Source organism: Mauremys mutica, chromosome 1, assembly GCF_020497125.1.
Source record: "Mauremys mutica isolate MM-2020 ecotype Southern chromosome 1, ASM2049712v1, whole genome shotgun sequence".
NCBI classification, from domain to species: Eukaryota; Metazoa; Chordata; order Testudines; family Geoemydidae; genus Mauremys; species Mauremys mutica.
In genome coordinates this window covers 39,231,262-39,253,916 of record NC_059072.1, presented here as the reverse complement: position 1 = coordinate 39,253,916, position 22,655 = coordinate 39,231,262, and the positions used below count along the sequence as shown (strand labels likewise).

Sequence of the window (22,655 nt, the reverse complement as noted above, 5' to 3'; positions counted from 1 at the left end):
CCAAATCAGCAAACAGGGCAGTTTTTCCATGAGCAACTTCTTATGGCCCATTGCCAGGAGCAGCTTTAGAATCGGGTACAAAGTGAAATGACTGGGTTGGGACAATTCTCATAAGTTTCCTTCTTCTGCTGCTGCAGGCTTCATGGGAGTCCCTTTATGTATGTCTACAACATTTTAAAGGTGACTGCTGAGGTCAGCCTAAACTTAAATAAACAAAAGGTAACACGCAACCCACACCAAAAATCAAAATTACCCCCACCTGCAGTTTCCCCATCAGTATCAGTGACTGCAACTCTGATCTTTCTGGCTATGTCTAAATTATCAGTAAAAGTTACAGTTTCCACCCTCAGTATTACAGAGATGTTCAACTCATATTGAGGGAAATTTCAGAGCAGTAATGAAAAATACCTGAAATTACATATTCTGATTGAAATGAATTTTCTGTAGTTATCTAAGGCAACAGAAGAAAAAAAATCAGTGCATCTTTTCTATTAAAAGTTTGTGTTTTTTAAAATTGCACTCAACCCCCACTAGATGTCTCCCACTGCTGTGATAGTGGACAGATATTCATCCCTACCCTTTATGATACTGGGGAAGATGCTAAAATTGGCAAGTAGAAGATAACCCACAAATGCTATTTTTAAAAACAGATAATTAAAGCAGTAGTTTAGTATAAGGACTTCAACCAGAAATAAAAGAAATGACAAATTTAGAAAACAAAATAAGGAAGAATATAAATGAATTGCATGGTAGTACAGAATATCAACAATATAAGCAGGAGCTTTAGGGACATCAAAACAGCTGTATAGTGTTGCTGTCACAAGTGACCGTTAGTGGGACATAGTGCTATGGGAAGCATTTCAAGGTGATGAACACAGTTCTGCAGCATGTCCTTTTAAACCAATTTAAACTGAACCATGGTCGCCAGAATGAACCTCCTACTAGGGCTCAACAGGGTTTTTAAAAACAGGTTTAAAAAGTTGTGGGAGCATAAATTATGTTATTTCCTCTCCCTTCTTAAAAAAAAGAGTGAAGTTAAACATAAAACATGAGAAGGTTCCTGTTACCCATTCTTGTCTGAGGGAGCCATGCAGAGTGCTCTCCAAACGTAACATGACTGGTTACTCTCCACAACCACCACATTGACCAGGTCATGTCTATGAGGTGAATAACCATCAGGAAGTCTCAGATAATCCAGAATGAAAAATATACTGTCATCTACTACGCCAATTCTTCCACAAACACTGGAAATACGAACCTGTAACATTTACACAATTAGTCTTATTGCATGTCACATGCTTAATTGGCTTAGGCAGTAACTTTTAAAACAGTCGTTCTCAAACTTTCGTACTGGTGATCTTTCACATAGCAAGCCTCTGAGTGCTTTAAATTTTAAATTCCCTTTTAAATTAAAAACACTTTTTAATATATTTAACACCATTATAAAGTGCTGGATGCAAAGCAGGGTTTGGGGTGGAGGCTGACAGCTCATGACCCCTCCCATGTAATAACCTCATAACCCCCGAGGGGTCCCGACCCCCAGTTTTAAAACAATCATCACAGAATAGTACATGTATCAAATATGTTTATAATTGAAGAAAAGTGAATCCCAGGTATTTCACAGAATGTCTATAGATTTCGTATGCAATATTTCTATGAAAGAGGGTGAGGTAGTAATAACTATAGCGTTTAAATTTCCTTAAATTTAAAAAGTACCCAAACCCAAGCATGGGTAAAATTATATGTGCAGGGTAAAAACATGCTTTAACCGTATGTTATAATACATTTATGGCTGGCTATTGAGCTTCAAGATACCATAGCCATCAAAGAGTTCTCTCACTCTTCCATGGAAGTAATGGAAATGAGAGAACAGTAAAACAGTAAAATCAGTTTGGTAAGCTGACAGTTTTATCTTTTAATTGGACACTCAACTGACTTAACACCTGTAAAGACTTATTTGTGGATATACTGGATATGCGGTGACTCTAGAAGGAATAGTAACATTTTCACTGACCAAAAAAGACAAGCGTCCTTTTACAAACCAGAGTGCTTGGAAGACTTTTAAAGCAAGCATAATAAGCACAGCATTTGAATAATGATATTCATTAGTTTTGGATCAAGTGTAAGTGTAAGTATAGATGTTTGAATCATGAGCAAGTCTGTGTACGACAGCATGATTTGGGTATTTGTTACCTTCTCAACAAGTGGTTGGTAGCTAAAACCACAAAAGCCAACCAATAACAAAATTTCCCACAACACATTTAAGATCCTCCCTCCCTCCCCCCAACTTTGTTTTAGAAATAATCCCATATCAACTCATGAGCATTAGAAAATTAAGTTAATTCTTTTATCGTTCAGCTGAATACTTGTCCAACACTTAAGCCTCTTTGTTTTCAGTTTAAACCAAATTTTTTTTAAATAAATAATAATAATAATAATCCTGCGTTTTACAAAAAGTATTTTTCCCCCTGATTTCCCCTACTTTTGTATCATTCAAAAATATAAAAAATAACTTGTATTTTCCTAGTAAAACACAATACATTGCATGAGATATATGTATTACGATAATACATTAGTCTATGTGTATATGCAAAGCTGCCTGTTGAAGTAAGTCTATGTATTAGTCTGGAACATACACACAATAAACAAACAGGCACCCACGCAAGCTCTGAAGTGCATGCACATTTGAACATATTGTTAAATCTCACGCTTACCATGTACACATTTCAAGCTGTTAGCAAATAATGGTTTCAACATTATTAATGTTTTATTTAGGGATTAGAGATGTATTGTTTTTTTAAACTCAAAGGTGGCATTGTGTTTTGAGTTCTGTTTTAGCTCTGCAACAAACCACACTGAATTCCGTTCATCAAAGCATTAATCTACTGAATACTTTTTTCCCCGTCCTTACGTCCACCAATATAAACCCCAATATTTACCTAGAAAAATTATTAATAGTTTTTTGCTCTGATTTTCAGTGTTTTTTGTTGTTGTAGTAATAAACACCGATAAATTCTCAGGAAAAATTAAATACAATAAAAACTGAAAACAAAGGGCACTATCAATACTATAGTAAACATACTAAAATAAGTAGCCATTTTTCCTCCCACAGTACAGCATGAATATTCCTCTGCCAAATGCCAAGAGCAATAAGCAAAATACATACTTTGTCCACTCGCTTATATCTCAGTGGCTTTACAGAAACTGCTTCACTGCTCCATGTTGTTGGGTTAATAAAATATTCAGCTTGCACCCAGTCACCTTTACAAGGTTCAAAGCCTACAAAAACAGTGACATTTTTGCAAGTTAAGTTGTCATAAAAAGACAGTTATGTAACTTTGTGGAAGCATGTAGTGTTTTTGCTATAAGAGGGCATTTTGATTTGACATAATTTAAGGAACTTTAAAAAGTTACCTGCTAAAATGTGTTAAAAGTATACTTACTACAGCACTATATATTGAGTGCTACATGTAACAGAAGACACAGAGAACTTCAGCACTTAACTTTAATTTTATTTTATTTTTTGTGCCCACCAAAAATCAGGCCCATGAGCTCCCACCCTGTTGCCTGATGGACTGTTGCAACAGGCTGAGACTTCACTGGGAATGCACCAACTTTTTGACAGGGGAGGGGGGAATTTAATTCATGAACTACACTTGCTAGGGATAAACCTTTGTCTTTAATACTTAACACAAATTAAGGAGTACCATTCTAAAGACACAAATGTTGGCCCTAAACTGGCAACAAGTTCTGCACAGGAAGCCACCTACATCTGTGAAGAACTCCACTGAAGTCAGTACAGGTACATGGAGGCGCCAAGTGTCTCCACAGGTGGCTTTGGATAGCCCACCCCACTTTGTGGAAGAACATTCACTGTTCAAGCTGTCATGTCAGCCAGCAGTATGAAGCCTATGCAGACCTAGCCTAGCCACACAGAGGATTTTAAAGCTTCTTTAAAAAAAAAAAAAAAAAAGCTACTGAATTTTATTAAGTGTCTGAAATAAGATTTTTAAAAATTCAATTGCAGTAAACAATGAAGATTAATTAAAATGTAATTTAATTTTACAATTTAAAAGCTTTCAGATGGCTAGCAACAATGAAAAGATCTGTGATCAAACTGTGCTCCAAAGAAAGTCACAACATTTGCTAATCACTGATAGAGGAGTTGTTTAGAGGCCAAAGCATCATCAAACTCAGGCTACGGCTACACTAGAGAGCTTGCAACTGTGCCACTGTAAGCTCTCTAGTGTAGCTGCTCTAAAACAACGGAGGACTGCTCCCCTGTCAGTTTAATTAATCCAGCCCCTGCACACACACACACCCACACACACCCCCGCAAGCAGCGGTACCGACGTTGGCAAGAGAAGCTATCCCACTGACATAAGCATCAGTGTGGACAACGTTAAGTCGACATAAATTATGTCGTTCAGGGAGGTGGCTATTTCACACCCCTAAGTGATATAATTTATGTTAACTTAAGCTGCCGTGTAGCCATAGCTTCACATACTTAATACTTTTACTTGTGTTACAGCTTTACTCCCACTCAACTGTAAACTTCAGGAGTCACAGTGATAAAACAAAGATGAACAGACTTTGGACTACAATTTATGTATTGTAAATTTGGCTAAATTTTAGCCATAAATTAAAAAATAAAATAAGCCTAATTTTTAGATATACATTATTTTAAAAGTTTAAGTTACAGGAGTGCAAAACAGCACCTGAAAGAGATAGATTCTACATTTAATACAATAATTATGAAATCACACAGCTGCATTCCCTCCCTTTTACAGCAAGTTTCAGCCTGTAGCAACATTTTTTTTTTGATAAGTGTAAAACCCTGCCTGAAAATAGGGTTTTAAAATGAAATGTGTGGGACACCCCGGACCAGAGTTAGGAGTCAATCCTTTTTATACACCAACACCTTTATTTTCAAAGACATATTAAATGTCACTAATTTCTCTATATTTAAAATGAGAAAGGGTGGGCTATACCTACTATGAGAAGAGATTACCTCACACAAAGAAAGCCTACTTTCAATGAAAGTGATTTAGAGTTCAGTTTACAACACTCACAAATATGAAAAAAATAGCTGTCTTCATCCCCGTTATTACTTTTACTCTAATACGGATTATCTGCTATTTGAAATATAAATTCTTGTAATGTACACTTGACACTTAACACACAAGACTTTCGAGACCATTAAAATGGTTATCAAGATTTTTTTTTTCAAGTCATACCTTCACAAACCTGGGCCATGGAGAAAGAAGTTGTCTTATTAATATAGCCACCATCTTCAGTAAGAGATGTAATATTGCCAATTAACATTTTAGTTTTTAATTCAGAAGAGTCGTAAGTAGGACTGCTATCGTTTTCCCATTTGTCTGAGACAGCTTCTACCTAAAGAGTGCAAAAATACAATATTCCCATAGCTGATATTTCTACTTCACAAATGATTAGGTTAGCAGCAAAGTTAAAAATACACTCAAGATGCCCCATGTGATGTACCAGATTTCAAGTATTTTAAACTACATTTTATGGCCAACCAAAACCACTATTTATAAGATTATATATCTGTTTTAGTTGTCAAAAAAACTCATGCCTCCCCGCACCACAAAAGATTAAAAATACTATAAAAACCAAAAGGAATCACTAGCAGTAACAATGATATAAAGGTGGTAAGGAACTTCGCTGTCACAAACTTTTGTTTCAACTAGTTGCACCAGTGCTGATATTTATTATTACTATTTATTTATCTATCAACTCTTCAATCGACCTTGCCCATCTCACTTTAAGATCAAGGCAGTATCTTACAGGGTCTCCTGGCAGGTTGGGAGAGAATTTGTTTTCAAACACTTTTACTAATTCTGTGCAAAAAATGACTGAAGCTAGAGCGTTTCCCATTCTGTGAATCAGCAAACTCAAGAATTCTTACCCTTTGTCATCAGTTTATACACTATAAAAATAAATTAAATGACTTTCAAGTGACAGTTGGTAATTTTAAATTCATGGGTTTTTTTACCCCCGTGCTTTTAAAATTTACTCTTTCATTTTATTAAGCAGGGAAAACAGCTCCAGGCTGGTGTTTGCAAAATGTCAACCTGAGAAGGGTCAAGTAAACACAACCAGTTTCCTGATGTGCTAGAAGAAAGGAGTAGATACCATAGGCTCCTTAGCTGCCTGATCCAAGTAATGATTCCTTAATTACTTGGGAAGTTTAGGGCAGAGTTAGGAATCGCTGGCCTGAGAGAAATTCTCCCTATAATGGCTAAGCAGCAGCAGCTTTAAGAACCGTGCCCTTGCTTCCAAGGAGTCACTGTTGTCACTAGACCAAAGTCTCCACCACACAAGTCACTGATATATCAGGAGAGTTCCTTCATCCCGCAAGAATTTCCTCCTCTCCTCAAGGAGGCCTCCAGCACTCATAAGCCCCCTTCTCACCTCAAGAGTAATAGTTATTGATGTCACTGTCCAAAAGCCCCTTACACCTCCAAGCAGCAGTCGGTGCTAGACTCTCACAATAAACCATGTCTGGGTATATATGAGGAAACTGCACAGTGTAGGAGAAATTGGTCAGGGCAAGCAAAAGGACTAGATAGGGGGAAAATATTCAAGCAGGTATTGTGGAAGTAAAGAGAGATAGGATTACCATAAGGAAAGCAAAATTAAATATATTTTATTATTAAACAGTGATATAATAAAAACCTCACATATGTAAGAAATATCCCATCACATAGTTTTCTTTTAAAATGAATAAAAGGGAATGCAGGTAGACTTTCATCATGTTCAGGGACTGCTGTGTTATCACCAATCTGGGGCACAGGAACTAACAGGATCTGTAAACAAACTTTATTGTTTTACTTAGAAACGAGCATGTAAAGGAGGGTTGTAACACTGGAGAAAGCGTGAAGGTTTGAAGAAAAAAATCAGTTTTCATTTTCTGAAGGGTTACAGGATCATAACCATCTAAAAAGCTATTTACATAAAAATTATTTGACTTGACAGTGTCCCTTTAAAAGGCTGATCATGGCTTAGTGGTAGCACCAAAGAGGCCTTAATTTTTCAGCAACTGTACATCCCAGGAGGTGAAGTGTGCAGAGACAACAAACTCAAAGACCCAGCAGAAGAGTTAAGTGCACCACAGAAATTATTCAAAGGACAGGCTTTGACAGGTCGTAGGAGCCTCTTGAATCATCTCACAAAAGGGAAAAAAAGAAGAGAGTGCTGCAATCCAAAGTCTGTCCAAAAGGATTTAAAAAGGAGATAAGATATTGGAGGAAATATTTAAGGTCAACCTCTTGTCAAACTACAAACAAGCAGTATAAATGAGAGGAGAATTAGACTCTTGCTACCATCGCAGTTAGTGCTGTATTTGTTCAGTGGTAAGGCAGAGGATTTCATTTTTGTTTATCCAACATCTTTCAAAAACATCACATTTACTAGAGATCATCAAAAATTTAAGCTCATAAACTCACTGTCACTTGTACAATCACTAATTTCTCTCTCCCAAATCAAAACCAAAACTGTGAGAAGTAGAAAAAGAATAATCTAGACTGTTGTGGAAACAAAACAAGCATAAAATAAAGTGTAAGACAAGAAGAAATTTGATTTTGGTAGTGTTTTCACAGTTACTTCCACATTAGGATAATAAGCGTTTTTGAAGGGAAAGAAAAGTGCATAACTTGAAGAGAAAAAAAAAGGGGGCTACTGCCATGTACAACAGCAGAACTAGTACCACATTGATATCTGTATGTATATATGGGTTTAAGCTATGTTTCCAAAGTCACATTTCTGACAAATACTAGTTTTATATAGGTTAAACTCTGATGGGGAGATTCTGTGCTGCACCTCCAAGAGACAAAGCACAGAACTTGTAGTCCTGGGGAAGAAAAGGCAAAGGTGTCTAAGTCATTTTCTTTGTTCCAGGCTGCTTCATGGCCCCAAATTAATTTAGGCAGTCCAGGGGGCTACTTTAACTATCCCTGGCAGCCTGTGGATGGTTCCATCTCCCCATCTCCTCTGGGGAGGCAGCCTGCACTGGGGCTTGTGATGCATCCAATACAGGCCTGTTTATGGTAGCCCTATGCCATGTCTGTGCCAGGGAAATTCTTTTCTGATTGGTTGCAGGGCTTTTACAGCCCCAGTATGAATTGCAGTATCCCAGCAAACATTCAGAGTTGTCAGGCTGGTGCAAAATGGAGTTAGGAGACTGGCAGACCTCAAACCCTTACATACTTCCGAAAAGTGGGATAAGTATGCCAATATGCATCTGAGAAGCCCTTAGTCAGCAGCATTATTTTATTGGATGAACATGTGCAGGACTTTCCTTTAGTTTTCACTTAGAGAAATCCATTTAGTCAAACTAATACAGTAACTTCTCACTTAAAGTCGTCCTAGTTAACATTGTTTCATTGCTGATCAATTAGGGAACATGCTTGTTTAAAGTTGTGCAATGCTCCCTTCTAATGTCATATGGCAGCTGCCTGCTTTGTCCACTGCTTGCAGGAAGAGCAGCCTGTTCAGCTAGCTGATGGGGGCTTGTAACCAGGGTGGACTGGCAGCCCCCCATCAGCACCTCCTATCAGCTCCCCGCTCCCCTAAGTTCCCAGCAGGCTATCAACTGCCAGCAGTTCAGCTGCCCTCCCTCCACTGCCATGTGCTGCTCCTGCCCTTTGCCTTGGAGCTGCTCCCAGAGACTCCTGCATGCTGTGCAGGGGGGAAGGGTGGGGCGCTGTCAGGGTGTCCCCTTCCCCCCTGCTTATCCCTTCTCCATATAGAACAGGGAGGAGACACGGACGGAGAGAGGCAGAGAGAGCTTGGGCAGCAGCTGCTGTCTCAACTTCTTGATCCACTTAAAAAGACAATGCACTTAAGAGTGGGTCAGCTTACTTAAAGGGGCAGTGTGTCTCTCTCTTTCTCTTCCACACACAAGGTGTGTGCCTGTTTATGTCTGCTATGCTGTCTCCCCTCCCTCATGTTCATGCTGCCTTGTGAGAGAGGCTACATTAACAAGAATGTATTAACCCTTGAGGGCTCAGCCGAGTGCTAGTTTATCATTTAGCAGCTAGGCATTCCCTGGGAAATATCCCTCCCTCTTCCACCCTCTAACGTCACCACCTCAACCAAGCTTCACAACTGCCATAGCTGTGAACAGTATTAAATAGTTTGTTTAAAATGTATACTGTGTGTATATCTATATAATCTGTAGCTTTTTGTCTGGTGAAAAAAATTTCCCTGGCACCTAACCCCCCCCCCCATTTACATTAATTCTTATGGGGAAATTGGATTCGCTTAACATCATTTCGCTTAAAGTCACATTTTTCAGGAACATAACATTAAGCGAGGAGTTACTGTACTAAGGCAGTAAGATAGTATTTATTACACTGAGAGCTAAAAATACAGAAAAGGAGGTATTTTCAAAAGCAATTAATGGCTATTGACTTAAATAGGAGAAGAGTTTGGCCAACGCCATGTACTTTTCAAAATATCCTAAATACATACCAAATATGACAATTTTCAGGCAAACAATGCTGTAGTTTCTATAGGGATTCTATACAATCATAAAGAGTCTCTCTCTCATGGGCCACCACCTGGTATTAAGATGGCATACCCACTATGAAAAATAATTTGGGAATTAGAAAGTGTGTCTGACCATGCAGTGAGGGTTTGTCAAGGTTCCTCCCCCACTCTGAACTTTAGGGTACAGATGTGGGGACCTGCATGGACACTTCTAAGCTTAATTACTAGCTTAGATCTGGTAACGCTGCCACCATCCAGAAATTTCAGTGTCTGGATCACTTTCTGTCCCCCAAAACCTTCCCCTCCCTGGGCAGCCTTAAGAGGCTTTTTCACCAAGTTCCTGGTGAACACTGATCCAATCCCCTTGGATCTTAACACAAGGAAAAAATCAATCAGGTTCTTAAAAAGAAAGCTTTTAATTAAAGAAAGAAAGGTAAAAATTATCTCTGTAAAATAAGGATGGAAAATACTTTACAGGGTAATCAGATTCCTATAGCCCAGAGGAACTCCCTCTAGCCTTAGGTTCAAAGTTACAGCAAACAGAGGTAAAATCCTCTCAGCAAAAAGGAACATTTACAAGTTGAGAAAACAAAAATAAGACTAACACGCCTTGCCTGGCTATTACTTACAAGTTTGAAACATGAGAGACTGATTCAGAAAGATTTGGAGAGCCTGGATTGATGTCTGGTCCCTCTTAGTTCCAAGAGCGAACAAACCCCAAAACAAAGAGCACAAACAAAAGACTTCTCTCCACCAAGATTTGAAAGTATCTTGTCCCCTTATTGGTCCTCTGGTCAGGTGTCAGCCAGGTTTACTGAGCTTCTTAGCCCTTTACAGGTAAAAGAGACATTAACTTTTAACTATCTGTTTATGACAGGGCTAAAGAATGTTAAGTGGTATGATCTCAGAACATATGCTGTAATCAAATGGTAGTTCAGAAGGTCCATAAGAGTCATAGAAAAGGCTCATCTCAAGCTTCAAAGGGGGATTCACTACCACAGTGCAATACACCCTCCACAGAACAACTCAAACTATGACTGGAAATCCATCCTAAGTTACTGCTGGCAATTGATCAAAATTTCCTGTTAGTGTTGCAAAGTAGGGTGGGTTTGTATATGAAAAAAAGGCATTTAGAGGCAGGTATCCTGTATGAATCACCTTTTCATGTTCTTTATGTGTGTGTGTGTATATATATATTAAAAGATATATATCTCCTTACTATATGTTCCATTCTATACATCTGAAGAAGTGGGCTGTAACCCACAAAAGCTTATGCTCAAATAAATTTGTTAGTCTCTAAGGTGCCACAAGTACTCTTATTCTTTTTGAGATACTATAGGTACTCAGTAACTGGTCATTGGAATGTTTACTGTGTGTACATATGCATTTAATTTAATAGCAAGGCTGTTAAGAAATTAGGAGGAAGGCAACACAATGACCCTGGATAAGTAACCTGGTGAACATTTCAAGGGGGCTAAGAAACAATGTGTGCAATATTAAGCTGAGAAAGCACTACTTATAGGTGCCAGCTGAGTTACAAGATTTTTTTTTTTTTAACCAAGCCTTGGAGCAGATCAAAAGGATACTAAACTGTAAAAAAAAAAAAAAAAGTACTTTTGGAGGGTGGGAGTGTTGTCAATGAGCTATTCACAGAAGAACAAAACAAGCTGGCAGGGAAAGACCCAGGCAGGCCCAATGAAGGAGGCCTGAAGCAGTCAGGTCTTACAAAGCTCTAGGGCAGGGTTTTTCAACCTCTCTCTCTCTCTGAATTCCCCCTTGACATGCTATAAAAACTCCAAGGCAGGAAGGGGGGCTCAGGCCTTGGACATAGACATAGTTTGACTTCTATTTGGGGGGTGCGGGGCGGGGCCAGCGGGGCTCGAGCCACCTCCACATGGCGGGGGTCCAGGAGGGAGTGCCACCTCCACCCCCTGACTCACCTCAGCAGGCCACCCAGCCTGTCTGGGTTGGGGAAGGGTGCAACCAAAAATTAAAAACTCAGAGGTGGGGGGGGGGACTTAGCTCAAAAAGTTTGAACACAGCTTAGGATGCAGGGAGGGTGTAGCTAGGGGCTGTGTGCAGACAAGAGGTAGTTCAAGGTACAGGGAGGAGATAGCTGGGGCTGTTTGCACACAGAAGGCGGCTAGGGCTGTGTGCGGGCAGGCGGGTAGCTCAGGGTGCACAGAGAGTGTAACCTCAGGGTGTAGGGAGAGAGATATTAGGGGCTGTGTGCTGGGAGGACTCCCCTGCAGTCCCTGTTCCTGGAGGGGTCTACCAGCCATGGAGCCAGGCAGCTCTTACCAGCTGCCTCTGGGGAAGCAAAGTGGGCTGGGAGCTGAGGAACAGCTTCAACCCAGACCACCAGCAGAAGACGAGGGAATGCTGCTGTTGCTTGCTCCATGGCACCAGCCAAAGTAGCAGCTGCCCCGCACTGCCTCCGACCTCGCCATGCTCTTGCAGTGCAGTTTGGGGATGAGGGGAAAAGCCCTCCATGTCCCCAGCTGTGCGCATGGGCTCAGAGCTTCTGCCCCACAGGGAGCATCAAGGCTCAGGGCTTCAGCCCCACGCCTCCCAGCTTCAGCTCTGCAGTGGGCACATAGGGTCGGGGCTTCAGCCCCACACCTCCCAGCTTCAGCCCCATGGGGGGCACTGGGGCTCGGGCTCTGGGTTTCAGCCGTGGAGCCACTCAGCCCCCTTGAAAGGGCTCCTGGGCCCTCTGTTGAGAGCCGCTGCTTTAGGGAATAGTAAGTCTTAGGGAAGATAGATATGAGTATAGACCAAGGGTTCTTGACCTTCATTGCACCGCGACCCCCTTCTGACAACAACAATTACTATACGACCCTAGGAGGGGGGACCGAAGCCTGAGCCCACCCGAACCCCATTGACCTGGGCAGGGGGAGGGCAATTCCAAAGCCTGGTGGGGCCAAAACTGAAGCCCAAAGGCTACCGCCGCAGGCTTTGACCCCGGGTGGTGGGGCATGGGCTTTGGCCTTGGCCCCGGGACCCTGCAAATCTAATGCCAGCCCTGGCAATCCGATTAAAACGGGGTCGTGGCCCACTTTGGGGTCCCGATGCACGGTTTGAGAACCACTGGTATAGATGATTTTATTGTTTTAATCTGCTCTCTCTTATGTTGTGCTGCGTGCCTACTGTTGAGATCAAACAGCGTTTTAAGAAAGCTTTCTGGTCACTGGTCATAGCTCCAGAAGGGAAGCTATGGGTGCTAAGCCCAGTCACACATGTAGAGTAATCAGGGTTGATATACAAGGGGCTGTAGACCAAGACTCAATCTAAGAATGGGGAAAATCAGGGGATTCCATCCTAGGACAGGTGAATGAAAGAAGCCTAACACCTTGGGGAGAGGCACTCTCAGAGAGGAGTCAAAGGTGCAACTAGATCCATAACCATTACAGGCACTCAGATGCTAAGGTATGGTAGGCCATAAAAGTACATGGATATCTGATAAAAATGTGTAAGAAGAAAACTTAAATATTTTGCAATAGCTACTGCACAGTGGTATCTGATATATACTTCTGATATATATTTCTTCTTACACATTTTTATATAGGAAGGTAAAGATATTCTTATGAATACATTTACAGTTATATGAATTGACAGGTACCATACACTTTTCAACCTTAAAGAAACATTAGATAATTTAAATTATTAACAATACCCAGGTCTGAATAAGGTACGAGTGCCTCAAGGTTTATTTTATATCAATTGGGATTAGTTCCTAATCCAATTTGCTTTCACCTTATTTCAGTTTGTGTCACTCATTTTTGGAGAAGGTGAAGAACAAATACAATTTGAAAAGAAATGGAATACTGATCCAACTCTCATAAGATAAAGGGAAGATACATGCTCCTATTCTGATCCATGGGGAAATTTATATTTAAATTGTTTTGTCGTCATCTATAATTTCTGCAATCTTATTTTACTTAAATTTTAGTTACTCTGATAAACAGTGTAATGGGACAAGACAATAAGATAGTTTTACTTGCTATTGGTTTTATTTGTAATGACATTTTCCTATCAGTAAGATGATTCCTATACAGTTGCTATATTTCTAAATCAGAATCCCACATCAAAGTCCATAAATCCCATGCCCATTTGCAAAATCAGGGCTGTCTATATATGTACTATCCTACCACACATGGAAAGCAAGAACCCAATCCTGCAAACACAAGAACGCTCCTTAGAACTTCTCACATAAATAATGGTTGCAGGATCAGGTCCTAATCTTCTATATCAGTAGGACCCTATCAAATTCACAGTCCCTTTTGGTCAATTTCAGTCATAGAATTTTAAAAAATCATAAGTATCATTATTTCAGCTATTTAAATCTGAAATTTTACAGTGTAATTGTAGGGGTCCTGACCCAAAAAGGAGTTGGGGGGGATCAAAGGTTATTGTAGGGGGAGTTGTGGTACTGCTACCCTTACTTCTATGCTGCTGCTGGCGGCGACGCTGCCTTCAGAGCTGGATGCCCAGCTAACAGTCACCACTCTCTAGCTGCCCAGCTCTGAAGGCAGTGAAGTAGTAAGGGTGGCAATACTGAAACTCTCCTAAAATAACCTTGTGACCCCCCCCACTCCCTTTTTTGGGTCAGGACACCCCAATCTGAGAAACACTGGTCTCTTCCATGAACTCTGTATAGCATACAATAAAAGCACACAAAAGACCAGATTTCACGGGGAGAGACCATATTTCACAGGCCACGATGAGTTTTTCATAGCTGTGAATTTGGTAAACCAGGAATTCATTTGGGGCATCCAAGGCACTGAAATTAAAAAAAAATTTATGAGGCTTAGTGTCCTACATATTGTCCAGCTATCATTTCAATGAAATGTATCCTTTTCTCTTCTCTCTGACATTTGGGCATTCCTTACCCCTCCCATACCCACAACATTCAATGGGAAAAAGGGTTAAATGAATAATTTGCATGCAAGTTTGGTAGTGTGGGATCCCAATAATTAAAGGCACTGTGACAAGTCAACCTGACCATAGTGATACAAACAACTACTTCAGAAATCATCCAGACAGAAAAATCTTTAGAGAAGTTTCCTTACAAAGGCAGTTTGTAATACAAAATGCTAGACCAATTGCACTACTCATTCATATCTTACACTAATCGCCTTCAATCCATTAGATGTTTTATCCTCTTCAACAACAGCAATGACTTTCTGTCCAACATTCAGTGGCACACCGCTCATCACAGCATCACTTGTGAAGCAAATCAAGTCATCTATCATCCCATAATCATGGCAAAATCTTGTCACTACTCCTTGTACGGTTTTTAACTCTTTATCATCTGAAAGGGGGAAAATATGTTTAGATGCTTATATGAAAACAAAACTAATTTTTCCATGAAAATGTATTACGGTGATAGTTATCATAAATGTCATGTAATGGAAACAATTCTCAACTGTGTTTGCAACCAAAATATTGCCACACTGAAAACCTGAGAAATTTATTTTCAAAGTCTAAGTTGCGAGGAATGTGAACAGTAAGCAATCAGCATAAATGATATATAAAACTGGATTCTGAAAAATAGTTCTAGTAATTTAAGACAGTAGCTCTCAATCTTTCCAGGCTACTGTACCCCATTCAGGAGTCTGATTTGTCTTGTATACCCCAAGTTTCACCTCACTTAAAAATTACTTGCTTACAAAATCAGACATGAAAATACAAAAGTGTCACGGCACACTATTATTGATAAAAAGTGCTTACTTTATGATTTTTACCATAAATTATAAAATAAATTAATTGAAATATAAATATTGTACTTAGATCTCAGTGTATAGTTTATACTGCACTATATACAAGTCACTGTCTGTATGAAATTTTATTTTGTAATGATTTTTCTAGTGCTTTTTATGTAGCCTATTGTAGAACTAGGCAAATATCTAGATGAGTTGATGTACCTCCTAGAAGACCTCTCGGTACACACGTGATCAGTACTGCTGTAGGTCAGCAAATTTGTTTAAGATAAGGGCTGAGATTTTGTGCTACACCTCTGGAAACACAAACAGTCCTAGTGCTTTTACATTTTGAAAATCAATGTTACTTATTTATGGTTTTTTGCTTGCTTTCTGCATTACACTAATTTTAGTCATTGAAAACAAATTTCTTAGTGCTGCATGTTTTAGTAAGCCACCTTCATGCCCACCCTATTTGGTACTTATCTGGAGACCCATATGGCCCAATTGCTATTTAGGAAGCCTGAAGAGCAGATCTAAGTCAATACAGGCTCCCCAGGGCTGTCTATGCTTCTGGGGCACACCAGAATTGCTACAGCCCCAAACCCCACTACCCAGGTACATTCCAGGCCAGGGCATATGGTGTTGGGATTCAGAGAAGGGATGCCTCCAGCAGCCCCATTGAAGAAATTCTCCTCCAGTACCTAGCAGGCTGTTTACGGCTCCTGTACAGCGATGGAGCAGCACAGAGGGTCTTGGAGAGATGGCTGGGAGAATGCCACCCATAATTTCTCAGACTGACTCTCTCTATAGAAACAAGTTGTCTTTTAAAATTTCTCTTTCAAAAACAAAAAAAAAAATTTAAACTATGCTGACAATGTTCCTTTAAAAAAATCATCCGTGTTGCTGTTAGGATGGGTTTGTTACAATGGTATTAAATCTAAACCCTCTCGTTTGAAGAAAGAATAATAGTCCCACACACATTTTCTGCTGCCCTTAATCTACAGGGAAGATGCCTTGTAAACTAGCATTCCTGTGGTATCTTATGCAACAATAGCCACAGAACACAGTATTTGTTAATAGACAAAAATAAAGGTCCTCTGATCGAAGTGAATTTACAGTTGGAATTGGAAACTTCAACACAATTATGCAACAGCCAGGAATTCTACCAGAACGGAGTATAAATAACCTAAACTGTGAGGAAATGTTTTCTTAGAAAGTCTCTTTAGAGCCCAATACAATGGGGTGGGCAAACTATGGCCCGCAGGACCGTCCTGCCTGGCCCTTGGTCCAGGAGGCTAGCCCCCAGCCCCTCCCCTACTGATCCCCCTCCCCTGAAGCCTCAGCTCACTCGCTCCGCCGCCGGTGCAATGCTCTGGGCGGTGGGGCTGTGAGTCCCTGGTGCTCTGTGCTGCGTGGTGACGGCGGTGGCTGTAGCGCCGCCAGCCACTGGTGGTCCAGACAGCACAGTAAGGGGGCAGGGAGCGGGGGGGGTTGGATAGAGGGCACGGGAATTCAGGGTGGTGGTCAGGAGGCAGGGGTGTGGATGGTGGTGAGGGGGGAAACAGGGGGTTGAATAGGGGCAGGGGTTCCGGGGGCAGTCAGGGGACAGGGAGAAGGGGTGGTTGGATGGGGCACGGGTCCCGGGGGGGCATCAGGAATGAAAGGAGGGGTTGGATAGGGCGGCAGGAGTCCGGGGACAGGGAGCGGGGGTGTGTGGATGGAGCAGGGGTCCCAGAGGGGCCATCAGGGAACATGGAAGGTTGGATGGAGCAGGAGTCCGGGGGGGGGAGGAGAGGAGATAGGAGGTGGGGGCCGGGCCATGACACCCCCCTCTCCTAACCGGCCCGCTATTTACAAAACCCGATGCGGCCCTCAGGCCAAAAAGTTTGCCTGTCCTTACAATACAAAGAACAAGACAAAACCCACATACATTATATTTCTTCACACGAACTTCTAATTGGAGAAATAAACTACTGGGTTATTCTGAACAGATGCAAACCAACCAAGTACATTCCAACTGCACCTTTTATCTAGTACTTTGAAAACAGAAAGGAAGCTTCATAATACTCCTGCAGCGTTGGTGCTACACATTTTTATCCCAAATTCCGGATGGGGAATCTGAGGCACCAATGATAAAAGACGTGAGAGCCCACAATCACACAAGTCAGCGGCACTCCTGGAGCTCTGGAACAAGATCCTTGTTTCTCAACTCCCTATCCTGTGCTCAGACCATTCGGTGCTGCCTCCTAACACTAGACAAGTGACACAACAAAGAAGGCGTCTCTGTGCTGCTGCCACAGCGAGCTGATTTCCAGCAGACAGGCTTGTTGACCCGTATTTTGAAATAAACCAGACAAATTAGCTGGTTAAGAACAGCTCCCCTTCTCCCTGCCTCCCAGAGCTCTCTCCAGGCCGGGGGCCTGTCCAGCTCCGAGTTAGGGGCAGGATCTCCCTGCCCGGCGCACAAGGCACAGCTGGCATCAATGGCCCAGGCTGAGCCACCCTCAGCTCTGAGCAGCCACAGGGACTCCTGCTGCCAGAGGGCGGCGAGTGACGCAGGCAGCTCAGCCTGGCGCGGGGCAGGGGCAGGGGCCGGGCTCCCAGGCCTGCCCTAGGGCCGGCCGGCCGGACTACGGGGCTGCCCGCCGGGTGCGGCGAGCCAGGGAGCGGTACCTGTGGCCGCCGGCCGCTGCTCTCCGGGTCCCGCCCCTTCTGCCCGTCTCCAGAAGTAGGCCAGGGCTCTGGACAGCAGCTGGAGCATCCCCAGCCCTGCCTGGGGCGCGAGCGCCGGGGGCCGCCCGCTCGCGCCACCTGCGGCCTCCCGAAGCCAGGCAGGAGCCTGGGAACTTCGACGGGAGCGTCACGCCCCACAGCCGCTCCGCTCCCGGCTTCAGCCGCCTCTCGCCGGAGTCACGTGACGGCGCTCCTTCCTCCCTCCTTCCCCCCCCCCCCACGTGGGCAGGGCGGTGGTGGCTCGTTGGCGGGAAAATGGTGTGGGAGGGCTGAGAACCTCACCTTGCGCAGGCGCAGTAGCGGGCTCCGCGCGCGGGGATCTAACAGCTGTTCTCTGGCCCAGCCTGAGGCCCTGGGGGAAGCGGCAGAGGTGCAGGTCCCGAGGTCACATGTAGGGCGGCCCCGCCCCCGCACGCAGAGCGCTGGGCAGGAGGGTTGTTCCCTGCTGTGTTGCCCATCCAAGCTCCGCCCCTCTGCTCTGAAGTCGGGGATGGATCCATCTCCCTGGGGCCAGAGTCCTTCACCTGCCCTGGGACGGGAGCCACCACCTCTGAACAAGCCATGGTGCCTCTTCCCCAGGGGTGCCCCACTTCCATGGGGCCTGAGCTGCCTGGGGGTGCCTACGCTCAGCAGGCGGCCAAGCCGTGGGGTGAGGCACTCGGGCAGCCTGTGGCTGTTAACAGGCCGCATCTCTAGGCTCTTGACCCATAAGGACTGTTGCTATTCACAGGCATGAGCCAGGAACTCCAGTTTCTACTGATAACAAGCCTTACTCACAGGAACCTTGGCTGGTGCTGGGCCGATGATGCACCTGGAAGGTGTTGGAAAATCATAGTGCTAATGAAGCCTTTTTGTATTAGGCCTGAGTAAACCAAAGTTATGTTATGCTTGTCCAAACTGTGTTGGAAAGCTTACAGAACTCATTAGACTGAAGGCCGTGTATCTACCTAAGTCAGCTATTTCGCTTATCAGTTTTGTTTGGCTCCCCAAGTATATGTTGGCTCCCCAAGTGTATGCAGCTGCGTTCACATGTATGCATCCAAAGTATCTAGTACAAAGGGTCAACGGATGTATCTTGTGTCCCCTTCAGAATGACAAATGTATCCTCAACAGCTGTATGTCTCTTGTAACCCCCACAAAATGATATATGTATCCTGCGTACCCAATTATCCCCTAATAGATACATGTACAGGGTCTATAGGTCAACCAAATGACGTAGACAAACGTAGGCTAAGTTGTTTGTTACCGGCTATAAAGGTAGGCCGCTTGGCCATGAAAGGTGTGTCTCTTTCTCTGGCACTAGCCGAGAGGAACACCCGCTCAGCTGACCGATCAATAAAGGGTGTGGTACTTGTCTTCCTGTCTCCGTGCCTCCTTGGTGTAATTAGGTAAGCTCTAGGGGGAAACGAGCCCTTTTGGCTAACAAAGGGGAGGCCACAGTTTACAAGGTGCTGGTCTGGCTAGCTGTCAGAGGGATTCAGAGTAGCACTAAATCCAATGCCTTGGTCATTGGAGATGGACCCAAACCGTCTCCTGCCATTGCAGACATGGATTTATTTTGGAGATACCGCAGAGCCAAAGATACCCTTGTGTCCTCTTATTGGTGTGCTCCTATAACTGTCTTTCCAAAATTTTGTACTGTCCTAGGGTTGCCAACTTTCTAATCACACAAAACCGAACACCCTTGCCCCGTCCCCTGTCCCGTCCCTTCCCTGAAGCCCTGCCCCTTCTCCGAGCCCCCACCCCTCACTCCATTCCCCCTCCCTCTGTCATTCACTCTCCCCCACTCACTCACTTTCACCGGGCTGGGGCATGGGGTTGGGGTTGGGCTGTGGGGGGGGGGGTGAGGGCTCCAGCTGACAGCGTGGGCTCTGGGGTGGGGCTAGAAATGAGGGGTTCAGGGTGCAGAAGGGGGCTCTGGGGTTGGAGTGCGGGAGGGTGTGCAGGATGTGGATTCTGGGAGGGAGTTTGGGTGCAGAAGGAGGCTCAGGTTGGGGGCAAGGGGTTGGGGTGTAAGAGGGAGTGAGGGCTCTGACTGGGATTATGGGCTCTGGGATGGAGATGAGGGGTTTGGGGTGCTGCAGAGCTGGTGCTTGGAGCAGGGGCAGGGCACGGAGCCCCCCTGGCCGCTCCTGCACCTAGGAGCCAGATGAGCTGGACATGACAGCCACTTCTACCAGCCACTTCTGGGCTCCACTGCACCAACGACTGGACTTTCAGCAGCCTGGTCAGTGGTGCTGACTGGAGCCACCAGGGTCCCTTTTCGACCAGCCATTCCAGTCGAAAACCGGATCCTTGGCAACCCTATACTGTGCCTAGGATGTTTGTACCCTTATCTGCCAGTTCATCCTTTCAAAGGTGACACACGTACCTGCCCATTTGAGCATGTCTGTCATTACATCCACTCGAAGTGGTACATAAACACCTTAAGGGAAGATTGACATACAAATGTAGCATGTTGTTATAATGATTATTTATTCTCATGTCATCTAAATTTCACAGGATTTTATCAGAATTATTGCTTTTGCTTGTTTTGAAACTTGGCATAATTAAATTTTAGACCAAATATTCTTAATCTGATTTAGGAGGAAAAATATGTATTTTTCCTTCATTATTTTTCTTTCAATCCATGTAATCTAAAATAGGAGCTGCAATGACTCCAGGGGAAATGTAATTTTAGTGAATCTGCTTACCATATTTTTATCAGTTCTTTCAGTTCAGTATCTTGAGTTTCGATTATGCATTTTTCCCAGTCTTCCTTTTTTAAGTGAGATTGAGTAGTGTTCAAATATTTCTTATACTGAGTCAGTGAATTCTATATTGTTTTAACACCATGGTGAATTGCACCATAGGAACTAAAACAAAAGACTACCCACAGTAGGTTGTACCGAGAAGTTTGGCAGAACAACTGCATATCTTCATGAAATACTGCTACAGTGACATTTATTGTTGAAAAGGATGTGTATGATCCAAAATGAATCTACAACAGCAGTTGTCTTTGAAACCTTTTAAGTGTTTCATAGCATTAGAACAGTTCCACTTTATTCGTGCAAAGAGAGAAAGAATAGACATTAGATTTAAAGCGCTTGATATACTTAAACCGTATACAATATTATCATGTATTAAGAAAGTAAACAAAATATATTTATTCTCATTATTTATGTGTAGTAAAAGAAGGCCAATATTCATATACAATAAAGAAAAATATTAGTATAAATGATCTTCTGGCAAGCATGAATACATATCAAAAGGGAAATTAATACACTTTTGCACATATAAAAAAATTAAGTAAATACAAGATCCTAGATTGCCTCCCAAAGAGAGGAACATGAGTGGCACAGTGAAGGAGAAAAACCGTATGGATGCCCTTATGGAGTTTTTTGCAGGGAAAATACTCCACTTGCAAAGAAAAAGCATGAGTTGGGAGGTTTGACTCACAGCTTCTCTGGATCGCAAGAGATTCATATATGTATTTTTAATGCATTTTGCAGTAACCTGTACATTTAGATAATCTTAAACAGCTTAAATTGATCTAAGGCTTTAAATTAGCTAAAATTGATACTGGACCTTAGATAGTTTTGAATATCAAAAAACATTCATTCAGAAAAGCTTACATTGGAGGCTCAACAAAGAGTCTGGAGATCTGAACTGCGTGTTTGGATGCAAGTTAAGAGATTGCAGTTGGGGAAAGCTTATTAGAAATAGAATTAACTCCCACTGCATTCTGTCTCAATTTCTCCAGCAGGGAGGAGGAGTGTTAAGAACCTGCACACTCAGAGATAAGAGGACTGAAGAGGCAGATTCTTCATAAGATTTCAGCTTCTTTTTTCCATGGATCCTTACTTCTTCTTCAGCCATAAGATCTTTTCTCCTGAGGTAGAGAATTTAATGGAATTTCTCAGGCCCTCTGTCCTCAGAGTTTTACTGTAAGATGTTTTGGCTATAAAAAAGGACAGAATTTCATCTAGATGCCTTTGATAATTATTAGCATTAAAAATATACTTGTTAGGGCCATAAAATAAGAAGTAATTTGTATTTTTGACAACACCAAATGTACAATACATACATTATATAGACCAAACGCTTGTATGACTTATACATACAAAAAAGAGAGACACTTATGCCTGTCCTATTTTATCCCCATCAGAGTATAAATTGTGTGGAGAATGGCAGGTGCAAAAAAGATCTAGGAATATGATTACTATTGTTATGGTAGGGGATAGGGCAAAACCTCATTTAAGCCTCCCTTCATTCAGGATAAATGTAAGAAACAATCAAGCACCTTTATGGAACCAGGCAGCTGTAACAATAGGAGCGACCACTCAAAATACCAGTAGGGCCTGAGTAGAAGCTGAATGATGTGGTCCAAAGAGCTTTCCTGGAGACTGACAGAGCAAACACAGGAGCTGGGGCATTGGTTTGGAAGAGTAGTGCATGTCCGTGTGAGAGAGAGATGAGGTAAAAACACTCAGAAGGACACAGAGATGGAGAAAAGCAGCCTCAGAGAGAACCAGAGAAGCCCTGGTAACATAACCCTTTGATAAAAGCTAAGAGAGAGAACTTTTGGGTAAAGTGCTGACTGAAAGAAGCTTAGAACTGTGAGGAATGAAACCAGTCTCCTGTTGTTTGATTTCTAATTTGTTCAGGGAAAGAGGACTTTGTACAATATTTATACATAAGCAGGATTACATCAAAGAAATA

General features: G+C 42.6%; 2 protein-coding genes across 6 annotated transcripts in view; one reads left to right on the top strand and one right to left on the bottom strand.

Annotated features, from left to right (window-relative positions):
- Nucleotides 1–18,304, bottom strand: part of MOV10L1 (Mov10 like RISC complex RNA helicase 1) — an 81,552-nt gene extending 63,248 nt beyond the window's left edge. The window contains exons 1-5 of one of the 3 annotated variants that reach the window (XM_045030847.1): nt 18,237–18,304; nt 14,646–14,830; nt 5,238–5,397; nt 3,167–3,279; nt 1,068–1,258 (exon numbers count right to left, since the gene is read on the bottom strand). In XM_045030847.1, coding sequence (XP_044886782.1) covers nt 1,068–1,258; nt 3,167–3,279; nt 5,238–5,397; nt 14,646–14,771 — 590 coding nt within the window. In that variant the 5' untranslated portion in view covers nt 14,772–14,830; nt 18,237–18,304. Of the gene's footprint in view, nt 1–1,067; nt 1,259–3,166; nt 3,280–5,237; nt 5,398–14,645; nt 14,831–17,894; nt 18,095–18,236 lie in introns of those variants that run through there. The other 2 variants (XM_045030842.1, XM_045030832.1) reach the window with 2 other exon arrangements.
- Nucleotides 18,273–22,655, top strand: part of MLC1 (modulator of VRAC current 1) — a 42,168-nt gene continuing 37,785 nt past the window's right edge. For 2 of the 3 annotated variants that reach the window (XM_045030966.1, XM_045030953.1), the window contains exons 1-2: nt 18,273–18,324; nt 21,697–21,830. The gene's annotated coding sequence lies outside the window, so the exon portion shown is untranslated. Of the gene's footprint in view, nt 18,325–21,696; nt 21,831–22,357; nt 22,479–22,655 lie in introns of those variants that run through there. The other variant, XM_045030957.1, reaches the window with a different exon arrangement.